Source organism: Vespula vulgaris, chromosome 13, assembly GCF_905475345.1.
Source record: "Vespula vulgaris chromosome 13, iyVesVulg1.1, whole genome shotgun sequence".
NCBI lineage: Eukaryota > Metazoa > Arthropoda > Insecta > Hymenoptera > Vespidae > Vespula > Vespula vulgaris.
In genome coordinates this window covers 3,034,267-3,053,523 of record NC_066598.1, presented here as the reverse complement: position 1 = coordinate 3,053,523, position 19,257 = coordinate 3,034,267, and the positions used below count along the sequence as shown (strand labels likewise).

The window sequence follows — 19,257 nt, the reverse complement described above, 5'->3', positions numbered from 1 at the left end:
TACTTACCTAACGGACTCTGAATTTCCACCCTTTCTGTTTCATAAATCCTTCGACTGTCTCTCTTTTTCAAAGAATCAAAAAGATGAATTGGGAGGATCGGCTTGATTCGATGAAACTCGAAAACAATGGCAACTTGATTTAGCGTTGAAAGATTTGTTACGTTTTCTATTTCGGTCTGTCTTTTTTTTTTTTTTCTTTTTTGTTTTCGTTATTTTCTTTCTTCGCAAACGGTCAGAGGCTTGCCTCGCCTAAACGCCAATGCAGCAACGTTGAGGGCGATGCTCCTTCATTCGCAAGCACCTTCTATCCAATTAACGATTGACCGCAACAGCCGAGAGCACGGACAGTGCCAAGAGTACGAAGAATGGCCTCGAGCGTTCGAGAAAAGTAATGAGAATTAAAGACTAATTGCGAGAGCTGACCTCGGGATCTACCGACGACTAAATGACTCCTTTTCTAATGATTTTTATTTTCGACTCGGTGCGCCCATTCTTTGGCATTCTTTTCTTTTTACTTTCTTTTTTATCCTTTCCCTGTTTTTGCTTTTCTTTTGCTTTACTTACCTTTTTTTCTCGATATCCTAACTTTCCATTTATGAGAAAAATGAGATATTACTGTTCTAAATTATTCGTTATAACGAATCAAACATGTATAACACCTGAAATTAATTACACGTTATAGACAGATAAACCAATGTAATCCAACGACACGGGCAATCGATACTAACGTAAACCTCGGCAGGATCAAGCAATTAATCGACACTTATACCTACTTAATCCGCTTTTATGCGAGCGATCTATAAGATAGATCGACGTAAATATCCGTCTTACGATAGGACAATTAATCGAAGATAAATCCGCATTAGTAGTTGCGATTGCATTGTTTGCAAGAAAGTTTAACTGAGGAATCGTTAGGAATAACAATCTAATACAGAAACTTATAAGTTTCGATCTAAAGTAAAATGAAGGCGTGTATCTGCGCCGAGGTAAGTTCTTAACCGCACTCAACGGAGTTTGCACAAGAAGAACCATCCGTTTCCGTGATTATCGAATAAAAAGATCGGACTTATAGCAACGCGAGCACCATGCGGAATTAATTAACGACTTTTACGCTTGTAAACGTGTAACTCTGTTATTCCAGCAACACCAACAAACCGTGACCTTCCTGCTGTTACATATATATATACATACATATATGTGTGTGTGTGTGTGTACCTATATACCTGCCTACACACATACGCACACAAATATATAGATACACGTTGGCAATACGCGCAGCGCCCTTCTTAGGCGCGTAATATAAGCGGCTCGAGTTATCGAAGTTGTTACCTAATTTCAGCGAGACTACAGCGTTACAGCTGCGTCGGATCAGTTACCGGCCTTTGCTATAGCTCGCCTAGTTACATAGCTCGCGATCCCATGGAGTACTGCGATATAAATTTCGCTTTAGACCGTTATAAAGTAGACTCCGTGGTTACTTCGTTATCACGCCAAGATTGCACACCCTATGCGTCCTGCTTGCCCGTTTTTTTTTCTTTTTTTATCTTCTCTCTATTCCTTTTTTCTTTTCTTTTTTCTTTCTCTCTTTACTTTTTTTTCCTTTTTTTTTCCCTTTCTTTTTCATCATCATCGCTCTCGCATTACCTCCCACCTCACCCTATCAACCTACCCCAACCTTCCTCCCCACCTCTCCTCCTCCTCCTCCTTCTCCTCCTCCTCTATCTCTGTCTCTTTCTATCTACTTGCTTTTGATCTTTTCTGTTTCTTCGCTTTCTATTTTATTATCCTCCGTGCAAAGGTCGTTTTATAATACACCTTGCTAACACACCACCGTTAGAACGATGTAATTCTCTATCTCTCCCTCCCTCCCTCTCTCTCTCTCTCTCTCTCTTTTTCTCTATCTCTTTCTCTAGCTTCACACTCATGCGGGAAAACTTATAAAAATGCATGTAGCAGATAATTCAGAGTTGAGAGGCAATTTTGCGTGGCGAGCCATTTCGCAGAATCTTTTTTATCGATCGAACGTACCAGAGAGTCGGGTCTACGATTCTCATTACCGTCGAGCTAAACTCCTCCACTGCTGATCATCGTCTTTCTCCTCTTCCTACTTTTCTCTCTCACTCATTCGCTCACTCTCTCTCTCTCTCTCTCTCTCTCTCTCTCTCTCTCTCTCTCTCTCTCTCTCTCTTTCTTCCTCTCTCTTGTACGATATTACAACGCGCAAGGAACGTAGAACATAGCAAGCTGTAGGAGAACGACGGCTTCCCCCACATTAATTAGGGGAAAACACGAGACCAAACCGCGCGACATTCTCGGCTTTTCCGGCTTTGTTGAGCGATGATCACGGCGAACATCCTCGCGGCCCGAGGCGTCAACCGCAAGAAACGTCTTGCCACTTCGCTTCACCTCAGCTTTCCTTCTTCTGTGACCGACAGCGAAGAGACGAGTATGAAGGTGAAAGAGAGAAAGAGAGAGAGAGAGAGAGAGAGAAATAAAGAACGAGCAAGTACAACGATTGATTTCAGTCTCTCCATTCATTTGAAAATATAACAAAGGTACAAATTCATCATTGATGATTATTATTAAATTTCGTCAAATCGAAAATCGACCAATCCGATAACAAGTTTATCATCGAGTATGCAATGGTAACAATAACAACAACAATAACAACAACTACAACGTTGACGACGACGACGACAACGATGACTATAGAACGGAATTGCATGGTGAATTGGTCGAGTGTATAATGTAATAAAAGTACCACGCGACCCTTTGCATCTCGTTAAAACGGTCGATACGGCATGACAAATATAGCGTTTCTCTTGTCAGCACTCTCTAGTGCACTCGCTTAATATTTCACCACATTTATTGAGATCTGACCGTTTAACGTGATTATTCGTTAACGTTAATGTTTCAGCTTTCAAACCTAATTTCAAACGGAAATCGTACTTTACAAATGGGATGGAGAAAATGCTGCTGCTGCTGCTGCTGCTATTGCGTCATAGAATTTTTTTTATCGAGACTCTTTTTTTTTCTCTCTTTTCTTCTTCCCTTTTTTCTTTTTCCTTTTTTGTTATTATTCGATATTGTTATGATCGGTGAGAACACTTATAAAATTAATGAACATAATCATGCATATCTATATGTTTACGATATTACAAAAGATACAAATTATTTACAACGTAATCGTAACAGTGTAAATATCTATTTTCGGAGTTTGAGACATCGTCGAGCTCTTTTCGTTTATTTCAAGATTACGTTAATCGTTTAAAGAACGATATACAAAAAAAAAAGACAAAAAAAAGAAAATACAAACAAAGGAAACTATAGTCCTGTTCTGCTTTGCCAAAGCATAACTTCCATTTCGGCAGATCAAGAAGTTCGAGTTAAAGTTCTGCTGCAGCAGATTATACTTGTCGTCCTCCCACCGGTCCTGAGACACATGCAGCTTGACAAGACGCAACGCACGAAACAGTATAATTAAGTATAGTTAGCGTAATATCTATTCCTACGAGATGCCGTTCGTATATATTTATATACATTGTATATATATACCCACACAAATATATATATATATATGAATATATTATATATATGGATATATATAGGTATGTATATGTATACAATATATCATCGCATATGTAATATAATATAACGGCTTATTTTAGTAGGGCTAATTACACCACCGGGAACGTTCCCTACCGGAATATAACATAGAACGAGAAGTAATGAAATAAGATTTACTATGCCGAGAGCTCTGCTAGGCAGATTTTCTTCATCTTAATAACGAACGTTGTACCGTTGTTCCGCGCTCTTAATTCTAATATTTGAGAATTACAAGATAACAACGTTTAATATAAAATTAGTTGATCCATTCGTGCAATTAACCGTTATGTATTTGTCCAGATTTGACGACCTCTGTTACGATACTATTGGTATCCAAATTGTCCCTTTTGATGGCTGGACCCCAGGATTCAGTCGGCCAGAATAAATCGCTGTCCCTCTGCGTATAATTAAAAGGTTAAGATAACTCGTTAGAAGGCACTCTTTCTCTCTTTACATAACTATTTCTATGGTAAAGGGGCAAATGTTTGAGGGAAACTCGTAATTATACCTTTTCTCTCACTCTCTCTCTCTCTCTCTCTCTCTCTCTCTCTCTCTCTCTCTCTCTCTCTCTCTCTCTCTCTCTCTCTCTCTCTCTCTCTCTCTTCCTCTTTCTTTCTTTTTTTTTCCCGAGTACTCTAGACAAACGTTAAAACACGATCGATGATAAGAGAGGAGAATTCATCGTGGTTGTTTGGATGACACTAATTAACGATCTAATTTAAAGTTATTTTTTCTGTTTTTTTTTTCTACTCTTTTTTTTTTTGTTCTTTCTTTCCCTCTTTTTCTTTTTTTGGTCGATTTTCAACGTTCGAAAGTAAAATAAGGTTGAGTGTTAACCAATTTCTATGGCTACAATTATACCGAGGGCGGAAACTCGAACAAACTCGGCTGAAAAAGTTTCGAGTAAAATTTACTGACGTCAGAGAATGATTATCGATTCTTTCGATTAAAACAAGGATGAAATTCGTACGATGAACGGCGAATCAAAATATGGACAATGAAATCAAGCTCGATGTTAATTTCAGATAGAATTGGCTCGATTCTGATTCGTTTATGATCAGCGTTCCGTACCGTGGCTATATCAGCGGCGTCGATGCAAACAAGAAAGACAAACGTTTTTCTCATTCGGACTATCAAATTGTCACGCTTCCGTAAATCGATTTAACCGATAGAATGCGATAAATGTGTTCTATTTGTTCTTGCTCGATCGGATGTATTTACGGTGTAATTACAACTAGGTATATCGCGTCAAACGAAAGGAACAATCCAAACAACTTGTATAGATTGAAAAGTTTTCTCATAATGTGCGAGCGGTACAACTTATAATATCTATGAAAATGATCGAAGCAAGCTTGAATGGTTGGTATAGAAAATCCTAAGGTCCTTTGTTCTTCCACGAGTTGTAACCCTGCGAACCTCACGAGTAGTTTCCTCAAGTTCTCGTTGAAAGAGGGAGCGAGAGAGAAAAAGAGCGAGAGAGAGAGAGAGAGAGAAAGAGAGAAAGTCGGAAACAGAAGGAAAGGAGATAAGAGTAATGGTAAATTTATCGGTTAACACAAAACGGAAGTAGTCGAGAGAAGTAAGGTCTCGAACTTTCCTAGAAATAGGTGCGATGAAACGCGGACGAAACTTTTCCTTCGAAACTGCGATTACCTGCTACGTATCGTCGAAAAACTTGTATTAAGACGTTTCTGCTTTCTTGAAGATCTTATCGCGAAGACAGGCAACTTTTAAAACGTTTTGCGATTCGCCAAAGGCGAATGTTTGCCGAGTGCTTAGCAAAGATCCATCGCGATTGATCGATCGTGAAAATGATGTTGTTGTCGGAAATATCTTGCACTAATTCGAAAAGAAAAAAAAAAGAGAGAGAAAAAATATGAAGGAAAGAAGGAAAGTGAGAAAAAGTGAGAGAAAAAAGAAAGAAAAAAGAAATGGTAGAAATAAGAAAAGAAAAAGTATAAAGCGAGCAAAAACAAAACAAAAATATAAAACAAACAAACAAACAAATAAAAACACGATTTAAACGTTCTTTATATATAATGATAATGTGTCAGGAGTTATAGACATACCGATTGGAGTGAATAATGGCGATAACACAAAACTCGGAAGCTGTTGAAGGTCCTCGACAAAATATCGTTCGCCGCGTTACCGAAAATTAATGGGAGAACGTGATTTCTTTGTAGAATCCCGTGAAGCTCGTGAAATAGTTACACGACGAAGAATACTTTGCGAATTGAAACGATAACAACATATTTTGAAATCAAGAGATACAGTTATAGCGAGATACGCGTTTCGTTGTGTGTCGTTAATTGGGTCAGCCATCTCCGAAGGAGGAATGGCTAGTAATGTTTATCAAGACACTCTCGGAGGTCTTGATGATTTGATTCTGAAAGTTGTAGATTGACTCGTTACGATTTAGATTGTTCTGGTTATCTCCGATTGACGCATAGCCAGTGACATTGATAAAACTCGATTGTTGAAATTACTAATGAGTGCGAATGCTTCGACGCGACTAACTTTTCATTTCTCTCGAATTATCCGTCAAGAGTGGATAATTAATCAGAAAAAGAAAATTGAAAAGATAGGAGTTTAAATAAAAAAGTGTCTGATAATGGAAAACAATATTCTTGAGCGTATCTTGAGTTCGTTCGAAATTATCCTGATGATCGTTTGAACTAATTAACGTTATATCTATATTAGAAAGATAAGTGTCAGACAAACTCGTGGCTCGTTTATTAAAAGTTAAAAATTACGTGCTTAACTGAAGATATTTTTTTTATCTATTCTTATCATTTCCTTAGCGAGTATTCGATCAGTTTGCAAGGATAGATATTCTCGATAATGATATACGAAGAATATCCTTTAGGAGAAAGTGCTGTGAATTGCTAAAGGTAGGTTAACAATCTAAACAACTCTTACCAATAACTTCCAAAGATGTATGGAGAGAAAGATCGGGAATGGTGCTATGGTAGATACTCCGATCAGTATTCCAATCGTGTTCGCCCAACCAGGAAAGACGTACTCACCATATCTCGCCGACTCGTAGGTATACATTTGATACGCGAAGACCCCCTGTGGATGAAAAGCAGAACGTGTTATTCGTGCTCGAAATCCCGCAGACAGACACAAGCGCGTAAACGCTCGTAAACGGTGCATCGTGCTGTAACAGAAGGTCGGGAGGAAGGGAGGAAGGGATGGAGGGATGAAACGAACGAACGAGCGAGCGAGCTGGCGAGTTGCGTGCGTGCGTGTGTCTGTACACGTGTGTGGGTGTCTATACACGTTTGTCGGTAAAGAAAATATGAAAGAGACCAAGCAATGTCGCGTTTAGAATACGCATTATTTACGTTTCAAATATTTTTTTATGACGTTCGATAAGAAGAGACAATCGTATAAAAAGAAACTTCGTTAGATCGATCTTGTTTCCTTTTTTCTTTGAGCTTTTTCTTTTCTTTTTTTTTTTTTTTGTTTTTGGTTTTCGACCTAAACTCTTCTCTGTTCATCATCGAAGATCAAACGCTGCTTATACTGAGATTAGGTGAATTTTGTAGAGATAGATAGAGGGAGAGAGAGAGAGAGAGAGAGAGAGAGAGAGGAGAGATAGGAGTAGGGGGATCGACGATCGGTATCGCCTGTTCGCTCTTCTGTGGCTATGCTCTGCAAATTTAATCTGATGTAGCTAGGGGAAGCGGACTAGAGTTCGCTTATCAACTTCCAATCCGTGCGCGGCTGCACGGGAAGGTTTCACGCCTGATTGGAGGAATCGATACGCATCGATCGTTGTAAAGGCCTTACGTATATTTCTCGTCTAGTAGAAATCCGTGATTGCGACGATGGGCGACGGTTTACGAATTGCGAAATAATACTCGAAGCACGATCCTGCTCGATTACACGACTCGTAGCCGAGAGCATGGAAGGGAAAAAGAGATGATGGGAGGGTGAAAGAACGAGATCAGGGTTGAAATAAAGAGAACGAAAAAGAGAGAAAAAGAGAGAGAGAGAGAGAGAGAAAGGGAGAAAGTTAAAGGAATGAAGAAAGGAAGAAGAAGAGAAGGAAATCCTTGTGACGTTTCTGCCATTTCCTTCCTCTCGCAAACGATATCTCGAAGCTAGCACACGCCCTTTACGGCCAGAACCCTTCTTGCCGCAATCAATTTGACTCGTGCGTGTGACAGGAGAGTTATCGATCTAACGGCTGCTTTAAATCCGAGAGGCCAAGAGAACGTAACTGGACATCACCGTTGGTCGTCGCCGTTGTTGGTCGTCGTCGTCGTCATCGTCGTCGTCGTCGTCGTTGTTGTTGTCGTCGTCGTCGTCGTCGTCGGTTTACCAAGGAAAAACTTACTCTGTGCGATCATTTGTTTCGAAACGGGGCTTCTGTTTCTGGACTCTTGGTAAATAAGGGATGACGAAGACCCTACAACGAGATCCACTTGGACGTTACCCGGTTGTTGGCAAAATACCTACCTATTGTATGCAGTATTAGTTACGTAGGCGTGTCCAAGCCGAGGACGACAAGAAACTTTGAAAAATGGTGTAGTAGAACAAAACGCGTATACGTACGTATTGGTCCGTGTACGTGTATTCTCTCTCTCTCTCTCTCTCTCTCTCTCTCTCTCTCTCTCTCTCTCTCTCTCTCTCTCTCTCTCTCTCGATACTCGTGACCACCAATACACTCTTGTTCACATATCGCTCGCTCCTGCGGTCGAGCAATTAGGCGGTTAGCCCGTTTACCCATTTTTGATGGTTACCACTTTTTGTTGGTCACCCGATTCTCCTACAAATTACTTGCCACGTTACGAATTTTCACCTCTATCCATACCACCGATTGTTCCAATGGAAATTGTTAATTCACCTTGATTACTTGTCGGCGTAATTTGAAGAATAAAAAAAGTCGACAACAACGAACTAACCGTAAAGGATACAAGTAGCTACTGAAATGTATGTATAGAACATAGAGAAAACACCGTAACACAACCAATGGAAAGAAAGAAAATAAAAGAAAGTCAAGCGCTAGGAGCAAGTCGTAGAAAATTAAACCGACAAGTTGTTCTTTCTCTTTCTCCGCGTCCCCGGTTCGGTTTAACACGAATGAGAACAGAACGAATACTCGTTTCGTTCGAATAACACGTAGATAGAAGTTCTCAGCTTCGCGATAATTATACTTTCGAGGGAAATATTCTATGACCGTGCAGCGCCATTTTTATTTATTTTTTTTTTTCTTTTCTTTTCATTTTTCTACCTTTTTTCTTCCTTTTTTTTTCCTCTATAAATCACCACCTGCCCCATCGAAAAACATTTTCCTTTCTTTTTTTTTCTTTTCTTTTTTTTTTCTACAAACCTTCCCCGATATCGAATGATCCATTAATTAATTCGACTCACGTCCAAGAGTGTAAAAAGAAACTGAACGGAATAATTCAGTAGTCAGTAAGAAGAGAAAGATAAGTACGTGCCTCTGAAAATGGATTGTCTACAATGGAAAGTAAGTCTGAGAGAAAGCAGAAAGTTCTCCGCGGATGGGAATGCATTAGACAAAAGTACTTCCGTGCTCCTGTCTAAAACTCAATAATGATCGCGTTCTAGGGTGAAAGCTTAGACGATTATTTAACGGGCGACTTCCTTGAATATAGACAAAGAGGAATCACACACATACATGAACACCGAGCCGTTCGAGTGCGAAGTAGACGTAATAACTTTCGATTTGATGTTTCACAGGCGAACAATTTCAATCAAAGGAGCATCAGGAAGAAGGTGGACGGCCTGATCGATCGATAACCGAAGGGAGAACGTAAAGCTTTCCCTTCGTTTACAATTCCGACTTATTCCCTGTGGACTAAGAGGCAAGACCTTAGACCCTCTTAAAAAACAGATATGCCACGCAAGTCCCGATAACGTAAGCTATGTTGCGAATGAGGGGTGGGGGAAAGAGAAAAAGAAAAAGAAGAAGAAGAAAAAGAAAAATGAAAGAAAAAAAAAAGAAAAGGGGAAAAAAGACGAGGAAGGGAGGGAGGGGAAACGGAAAAAAGGAACGAAAGAAAAAATCATTTCCAAAGAGTATTTTGAAAAGAATAAAAAGAAACTACGACACAAAGGGTGATCCTTTCCAAGTGCAGGCAATGTACGTAGGTACATAACCTTCACTTTCCTATCGTTCTCCTCGCACTCGCTCGTTTCCCAAAGAGACTCTGTTATCGGGTGGAAAGCGAAGAAGAAAAGATATCCCTCGGCTTTCTCGGCTCGAGATGGTTAATAGAATCGAAGAGTTTAACCGAGTTCTCCTTGGTTCGAATGGTGTCTTCCTCCTCTTCCTCCTCCTCCTCCTCCTCCTTCTCCTCTTTATTCTCATCCTCCTTTACCTCCATCTCCTTAGAAGAAGGGCACAGATGTACGCGATGTGTAGTAGGTAATGCACTTACCAAGCAGGTGATAGGCGCGAGGACGACCCAGCTGAGCCACCAATAGCTGTATAGAAAGCGACCGAACTTCATTTGCATTTCGCCAATGTTACGTAGGAATTTGTTACATCCATAACACCAAGATGCTAGAACGACCTCGGCGAAACCGATCAATAGTATAGCCCAAGAAGCTGTGTTCCAATCCATCAAGGTGAACAGGTAAATTCCACCATCAAAAATCATTGGTATACCAAGGAACCAGCAAAAGAAACATATTCCCAATATGACGTAGCTTTCGTACTTTCGTAAATCCGGACGTACGTCCAGTATGGCCGCATTTATCGCTTGCACGCCTGCGAACTGTATCGTAAAAAGTAACGACTGCTCGTTTATCCTGCTCCTCGATGTCTACTGTCCTTCTTTCTTTCTCTCTGTCTTTCTTTATTCTTGTCTCTCTAGTTACTTTCCGTTTACCTCTCTCTCTCTCTCTCTCTCTCTCTTTCTCTCTCTTGCTCGATCTATCTATCTCTCTTTCTTCCCCTTTTTAGTTTTTGCCCCGGTCTGCCTTAATTACCTCTCTTGGCGCGAGACGCTCGGAGGACAGAAAATGTTCAAGACAAAGACTTTCTCCCGTTCGATCTCTCACTCTTCCACAGTTTCACCCTTCTATGCTACCAGAGAAAAAAAGATAAAAGAGAGAGAGAGAGAGAGGGAGAGAGAGAATGAGAAAATGAGAGAAAGAGAAAATGAAAGAGAGTAAGAGAGAGACGGCTAAAAAGGGAGGTGTGGATTTCACTCAGACAGCAAACCATAACTCTTTCCATGATATACGAGCGAGAAGGGCTCGAGCGAGACGATGCAAAAGTAACGCTCGTGCGACTATCGTCTGCCCACTCGCAAGTACTTACATTCTCACTTTTGCAGCTTCTTTTGATAAATACGCGAAGCAGCATCCTCTCGTTTATTCAACGTACCTCGTATAGTGCCTTCTTAGCCGTCTGCGAATCGCTCGTCAAAATCTCTTCCTCCATCGTGAATATACTTAAAGTAATAACCCGGTTTCTCCTTTTTTTTCTTTTTCTTTTTTTTTTTACTTATCTTCCTTTTTTTCCCTTTTTTTCCCTCTTCGAGGAAAAGAAAATCGATATTATTATTTCGATACTCTTTTCGAGTAATCGTTTAAAAGTGTAACTTTTGCGTAAGTAGCTTTAGAATTTCTGAAAGGGGAATGATTACAAAGAGAGAAAGAGAGAGAGAGAGAGAAAAAAAGAAAAAGAAAAGAAAGAAAAAAAGAAAAAACAGCTAATTATAAACATTTTATAATATTTTCTGAAAGAGAGCTCGAGCGAAAAGGTAGAAAAAAAAAAGAAAAAGAAAAGGAAACGCTTCCTTTAAAATCCTTAGAAATTCTCTTTCAGGACAAGCTTTTTGTGTGTCTGAGTGAAATTGATCCAAAAGACAAAGTAAGGAAACGATGTTGTAATTATCAAAAAAAAAAAAAACAACAAAAAAAAAGAAAATTGTCTCCACCTCCCAACCACCTCTCTCCGATAATAAAAATAAAATGTGATTACTTACTTGACTACCAAGACCTAGGATAAAAAGCATGACAAAAAATAAAATCGCCCAGAGATTTGGTAGAGGCATTCTCACGACTGCTTCCGGATAAGCGATAAAAGCCAATCCAGTGCCGCTTTGGACGACCTCCTCTATTGGCATTTGCATCTGTTTGGCTAAGAATCCCAATATGGAGAAGATCACGAAGCCCGCAAAAATGGATGTAAAGAGATTCGTGATACTGACGAATATGGCGTCTCTAAAAAAGGGAGTCAAATCATTTCGAAAAAAAAAAATACAACAAAAAAGGAACAAAAAAGAGAGTTTCACAGAACATAAAAAGATGAATAAATACGATTGAAAATTCGAAATTTTGTCTCTTTTTTTTTTTCTTGTTTTAATTGTAACTCTCGTATAAATCGATAGATCGATAAATCGATAGCTGACAACGTAATGATACTGTAAAATAAATATCACGTAATTATATTGGAAACGATAATGACACGTTAAAACGTAGAATTTCACTTAAAACGGTGAAAACGTAAATGCAGGGATATAGAAAGGAAATGGTAGGTTCGTATTATCCTTAAGGATCTGTGCCAAACAAACTCGGCAAGTGAATCGTTTCCTCGCAAATACCGTTTTATCAAAATTACTACCTGCCGCCTTTCCATAGACGAGCTAACGTCACGCAAATGTTCGTTTGATCGTAGAAACATATTTGTCGTCGTAAAATCGAAACGTTAAACCTTCTCGCGATCCCTGCCTATATACGAATGGACGTTTAAGCCTGACACCTGGGGGATTATGCATCATTGCGAGCTATCGAACGTTCTGTCAATCTGTAACCCGAGTACAAATCAGAACTAGAAACGCGAATGATACAGTTTCCTATGATTGGCTAACTCATATGTATCTTCTGATATGTTGCAAATCGTCCTGATTAATCCGATTACGTTCTGTTATCTTAGTGCAAACGATCAAATTTACGACTCCATTGAATATATGAAGAAAAAAATAAATAACTGCAATAAATATATGTATATATACATACGTATATATGTATGTATGTATACGTATATAAATACCTACCTCCTTTCATTTGCTTCAAATTCAACAAATCGCAAAGGACTATTTCTATGAATAAAAAATGCGATATATTTCTTGCACACCTGTGACAGTTGTTGGTGAAAGAGTTATAGCTCGAAAGAGTGACCAGAGATCCGCAACCGATGCCAAGTGAATAGAAGATTTGCGATGCTGCATCTCCCCATACGTTGGCGTCTTTCAATGTCGACCAGGTGGGCGTGATGTACCAGAGAGAGCCTTCACCGGCTCCTTCCAGCGTGACACCTGCGCGAAGGTGTCTCCTTGAATCGATAACGCCATCGTCTCTCTACTTCTCTGTCTCTCTCTATCTCTCTCTCTCTGTCTCTCTCTCTCTCTCGCTCACTCACTCACTCACTCACTCACTCACTCCTATAGAAAGACCACCCTGTTTCTTATGTCCGATTCGGGTCTCGTGCAATCGTATGAACGGATCGGATTCCGTTAGAATGGGGAACAAAAGAGGGAAACGTTTCAGCATATTTTTCCAACGGACGATCGAATTGTCCCCAGCGTTTCACGAAATGTATCTCGAAGATACGGGTATGGTTTTGAAAAATTCATAACTCCAAAAGTTTTCTCTATCTCTGTCTCTTTCACTAGAACGATAAATTTTTTATATCGATGATTATATCGAAATATAATAAAAAGAAATATATATATATATTAAGCAGGTATTCATCATCGAGAAGAGAAGAAAATTTGACGATAGATTCTACCTAGATTTATATCGGTCGGCATCATAAATACTCGCGAAAAAACACATCTAACGATTTTCTTCTACCACTTTACTATCACTACACATACTCTACTTTTATGTATATATATATATATGAACATACATATATCCGGGTGGCAAAAATACGTGCCGGCGTATTTCACAGTCAAGTGGAGCGCAAATTAATTGCAGGATCGTCGTCGTCCGTATCCTAGAGTTCTTCTCTTCTCTCGTGATAAATCGTCATCGTTGTTTTAAGAAACCCGAGCAATGACTCGTTTAATAAGAAGAACTTAAGACAAACGAAGTGATCTTATATATAAGAGACGAGCAACATTCATAAAAATTCATTTATTCGTGTGATCGATAATTATTGATAGAGTAATATTTAAATCGACAAGAGAAAAAAAGCTAAAAAAAGAAAAAAAATAGAAACAAAGAGAGGGAGAGAGAGAAAGAGAGAGAGAGACAGCAAAAACAATATTCAAAAGACGTTTTTCGACTTACCTCGTATCAATAATGCCAATAGAACAAAATAAGGAAAGAGTGCGGTGAAGTAGACGATTTTCCCGATGGATTGGACACCTCGTATCAAACAGAAATAGCAGATTGCCCAGGCGAGCGTGAGACACCCAAGTAATTCCCATCTTATTCCACCAAAGTTTTCCCACTTGGCTCCTCGTATACCAAGAACGTAGTCGCTAGACGCGATCAACGATCATGTCCGTTCAGGATTAGACGGTTTCTTCGATTCTTAACGATTTTCTTGATTTCTCACATATTACCTGCGCATAGTTTATTACCCTACCGTCCGATCTACACTAAGTAGTCACAATGCTAACTCGGTCGCAAATATACTTTGCAAAATAATAATACGAAACAGTGCGAAGTAATCAACAACGAGTGAAAATTTTTTTTGTATGCTTTTCTATCTTATTTTTTTATTATTATTTTATCATTTTTCTTTTTTTTAATATATATATATATATGTATAAAATAATAAGCCTACCTGAAATATTCTTCAGACGATAGTACTCTTTTGTAAAGATGACGATGAGCAATGACGTTATCATCTTTTATACAATGAGTGATATTTCCAAATTTATAGTCGAACTTTTGACAAACTTCGTTAATAGCCATGCAAGTTCTGTTGTAAAATATCGTCATGTTATTCTGATTTTGACACTCGAGATTTTGAATGCCACTGTAACAGTCTATAAAGTGAATCGACTTTAAAACTAAACTTAGACTTTTCTCTCGAACTTTCTTATCTCAAGGAAGTATACACTTTCTGATATACTTACTGTCGGTATTAAAGTAGTTATCACAATGAGCCCAAGCAAGATTTGGAGAGAACGATGCAAAGATGTAGAAGAGGGACCAAGCTACGATAACCATGTAGTAGACTATAACAAATCCAATAACGACTAAAGTGCAGTAACCGAGGCCTTGAAAAGCTGGCGCCATACGCGCAAATGCCTCGTTAGGACCGAGACCGGAGTATTGTCCTATGGCAAGTTCCAGAAAGAATATTGGTAAACCCATTGTGATCAACATTAGAACGAACGGTATGAGGAAGGCACCTAAAAAAGAAGAAAAAAAAAAGAAGAAAGGATTAGGGAAAAAAAGGGAGAACGAAAATAAAAAGGAAACGAATGTTTCATTAGCGATGCAATCTCTTGAAATTTTTTCTAAATATACGTACGTAAATCTACGTGAACTGTATTAGTTTATAAATATATATTTTTTCATTTAACTATTGTAGTATTCTATGAAGATACTTCGCGAAGAATGTAATGCGATACACGTACTTTTCTACGTCACTGCTTTCTTACCCAGACGTCTTTACATTTCCTCTAGTTTCGGTGATTTATCCCAAATAAGAAAGAGGGAGAAGAGAGATAAAAAAGAGGAAGAGAGAGAGAGAGAGAGAGAAAGAGAGAAAAACTACCGAAGGGAGAAGAAAATGGGGAGAAAAAGAATTCGATGAGATAGATAGAGACTCGGACTCCTAGAATGTACTCTAATGATGCGAAGAGAACGAGATAACTATCGGTATTTCGTAATCCTATACGGATTCATGAAATATTGGAAATTCTCTTCCAGCTGGTTGTATTTTTGAATAATTCATAAAAGAGAGCTTACGCGTAGCAACGTATCGTAGTAGAATATATATATATATATATATATAAACATTGCCAACTATATATACATAGATACCTACATACATATATTTTAAAGCGACAATCCGAAGCACGTGTGCGAGACACAAACGGCTCAATTTTCAACGCATACCAGATAACATAATGCGTTAGGTGTGTACTGTGACGCTTCACCGAATGTACCTACGTAGTAGCTACTCTGCTGATCGAGCAACAGGAAGCTCGATAAAATCTCATCCTCTCTCTCTCTCTCTATCTCTCTCTCTCTCTCTCTCTGTCTCTGTCTGTCTTTCTATCTATCTATCTCTTTTATGAAAGTGAAATGAACTAAGAGGAATTAATCACATTTCGAATCGTCACATTCGAGTTTAATCGTTGATAATGTGATAACAAGATTAATCTTTTCTGACTAATTCCTTTATCGCACTTAGCTTCGTGCCATTGTCTGTAAAATAAAAGGAAAACAAAAAAAAAGAAGAAAAAAAGAAAGAAAGAAAATCAAAAAAAAAGAGCGGAGAGGAAAAAAATTGTCGGAAAAAAAAAATGATCGTAATGTATTAATATCAGAAAATATCAAAGTACGTCAATGTTATATCGCATAACATTATGTTAGTACCATGCTACGCTATGACTACACTGCGACTAGAGTGATCTTCGTGGTTGCAATCACGACAATGAACACGCACCCTTCTGATGCGGCAAATGTAGCTGCAGCAACATACATATACCTACGTACGTACGTATATACGTACATACATATATAGATAGATAGATAAATACATACATACGTACATACATACATACATACATATATAACGTAGACATATAACGAAGGATGAACGTGTATACGCACAATTCTACCTAGGTAGGAGTAAGTGTACGTGAGGGAAAGCGAGCTAATACTCACGTACGCACGCACATAATGTATATACATGCATTAATACATGTACGTACCACCGCCATTGCGATATACGAGGTAAGGGAAACGCCAAACATTGCCGATGCCAACGGCATACCCGATGCAGGATAGAACAAACTCGATGGGGTTGGACCATCCACCTCGTTCAGTCGCTGGTAGTTCCACCAAAGCTCCACCAACCCCAAGAGAAACCCTCTTTGCCTGCCAATAACATGGACTAGGTTATATTTGCATCATATAAATTATCACAAACTCGACAAAGGTATAGAGGACCGATCGAAAGGGAAAGCATAAAGACTGACTCATGTCAAGAACTAAAAGAGAGGAAGGAAGATAAAGGTCCACATACTTACTATCTAAGACCTAATTCTCAAAGTGTTTAACGTATGGACAAGAAATTTGTGTTGGTTACGATGAAGGGCTAGCTAACTAAGGTATTTACCTAACTAGATTAATCGACCCAACCGAGAATTTATCTTCAAAGTCCAACACCGATTCGAACGGAGACGCTAATTTAATCTGGTTCATAAGCTCGAACTTATAAGATCTAATGAAATGCATAACATTCGTTTTTCTTCTAACGGATAAGATTTATTTTCCTTATCTCCCATGCGATCTGATTATAACGTTCGAACTGATTTATCCAAAAATATATTCAAATCGTTACTACTTATTATATCGGTGGACTGTTTTAACGAAAAAGAAAAGAAGAAGACAAAGATAATTAAGAAACAAGATAATAAAATAACAAATCACATACTACGTAATATCGTTATTCGAACTGGAATGTTATTATTAATAAAATCTATCGAACATGCCCGTTCGTTATTTGAGTCTCGAGATAACGGTCGTTGTTTGCTTCGGGCAAACAATTGCAACGTGTCATTTTTATTCGTCCGTTTAAAAACAGAATACACACACATATATACATATATATATATATATATATATGTATATATATATATGCACATACATATATATTATCCAATTAGAAATTAATCAATGAATCTTCAAAATACATACCCTGCTAATCCTACTTGTTTGCGGACTTATACTTTCAGGATCCATTAAGGATAAGGAAAAAAAAGAAAAAGACAGCAAATAAAAATATATGTTAACTCTGTTAAAAGTTGTATTGTCAGCCTCGCACTCGGTTTGAATCTGCGACATTGACCACAATCGCTTCGTTGCTTACCCATTGCGAGGTTGTAATATGACGATAGATATCGCGATGATCGTTGGTATTATCTAAAGAAGGGTTCGAATACCACTTGACTTTTCTCTCATCGTCAAAACAAATTTCGAGCGATTAAATAAAAATATCAGAAGAAAAAGAAATGCATGTGTATATCTATATGCATACGTATATTTCCATCTAACATATCGAATAAGATGATAGAATAAATAATGAAACGAATGAAACGATAAGATCTATTTGCCGAATGAAAAAGACTTTGAAAATGAATGAAAACGTTCTCTCGCAAGTACATTTTTTTTTTTTTATTAGATTATATTACGTCGAGTAAAATCGATAAATCATTGTCACGATAACTCGTGAATCTTTAAAACGAATGTGGAACACCCGAGTTCTTGGTAAAATTCTGATTATCTCTTATCGCGACTTTAATATCGAGAATTCAAGTGTACTCCCGTTGTATTCTTAAAAATTAAATTCCCTGCATACACCTACTTTCTTTCACGTTTACATCGCATTTTACATGATTTCACGTTATCGCTTTTATCATCTGAATTTCAAATGCAAACCCAAAAGATCATGAGATTTCGTGAATCGAAAAGTAGGTGTACGTACACTGTGCATACGAAGAAAAGTTTTCTCTACGGTTAAATGGGAATTGTTCGTGTACCCTCGATATCTCGATTTCTTATGAGCGTCTAACATCGATTACTTCGATAAAGATAACGATACAATGCTAAAGAAATGAAAAATTTTTCCACTTGAAAGATCTTCAAACAAAAAGAAAAAAAAGGAAAAGAGAGAAAGAAAGGGAAAGGAAAAAAGAATAAACGAGTTGGAAAAGCGTAATGCATTGTATACTTATCGTTTCTCGATTCAGACAATAAAATTTTTCTATTTAATTCAAATTAACACGTGTCACATAGTAATCAGTAAAGATAGTTTATCAACTCTTTCTCTTTCTCTCTTTCTTTCTTTTTTATTTTTTATTTTTTTTTTACTTTTTTTTTTTTTTTACTTCGGCAAGTTTTCTTTTTATCTCTCTTTTCGTCCTTCAATCCGTTCTTTGAAATTTTCAACATCGGAATTTACGTGGACGAAAATTCGATGCGAAAGAAAAACCAAGCAAAATGGGAATGTACTATTTCACAGGCGAAAACGTTGAGTGGAAAAAACGTTTATGCTTGGAATAGAAAGGGAAAGGGAGGAAGAAGGGATGTGTGTGTGCGCGCATGCGTGCGTGGGTGTATGTGTGTTTGCATACGTTTGTGTGAAAGAAAGAAAGAAAGAAAGAAAGAAAGAAAGAAAGAAAAAGAGAATGAAAGAAAAAGAAAAAGAGAGATAGAGAAAGACAGAGAGAAACAGAGAGAGAAAGATAGAGAGAAACAGAGAGAGAAAGAGAGAAAGAGAAGGAGATACAGAGGCCGGAAAAGAGATGATCTCGCTATCTCTCGATCGCGTATGTGCGACTGTTGGGATAGAAGGGACCAGTTTGAATAGGAAAGGCGAACAAATCTGCTCGACGAGTTCAGGGATAAAAGGGACGTTTTGCAAACTTGGTTTCACTCGCACGAGAACCTCTATATATGTGTATATAC

At 38.2% G+C, this 19,257-nt stretch overlaps 2 protein-coding genes across 3 annotated transcripts in view; one reads left to right on the top strand and one right to left on the bottom strand.

The window, feature by feature from the left end:
• The window catches only part of LOC127068338 (trafficking protein particle complex subunit 1), a 54,675-nt gene that overhangs the window by 30,662 nt on the left and 4,756 nt on the right, over window positions 1–19,257 (top strand). The window lies entirely within an intron of this gene.
• On the bottom strand, window positions 2,516–17,653 carry LOC127068316 (sodium- and chloride-dependent glycine transporter 1-like). 2 transcript variants are annotated; one of them, XM_051004321.1, is made up of 10 exons: window positions 17,488–17,652; window positions 16,500–16,665; window positions 14,688–14,966; window positions 14,393–14,597; window positions 13,891–14,084; window positions 12,731–12,911; window positions 11,580–11,817; window positions 10,023–10,361; window positions 6,526–6,678; window positions 2,516–4,003 (listed from the first exon to the last, which is right to left on the bottom strand). In XM_051004321.1, the coding sequence occupies exons 1-10, from the start codon at window positions 17,632–17,634 to the stop codon at window positions 3,884–3,886; spliced, it is 2,022 nt and encodes a 673-aa protein (XP_050860278.1). In that variant the 5' UTR covers window positions 17,635–17,652; the 3' UTR covers window positions 2,516–3,883. The 2 variants fall into 2 exon arrangements, with proteins under 2 accessions (XP_050860278.1, XP_050860279.1); XM_051004322.1 differs by lacking the exon at window positions 16,500–16,665 and having other exon boundaries at window positions 17,488–17,653.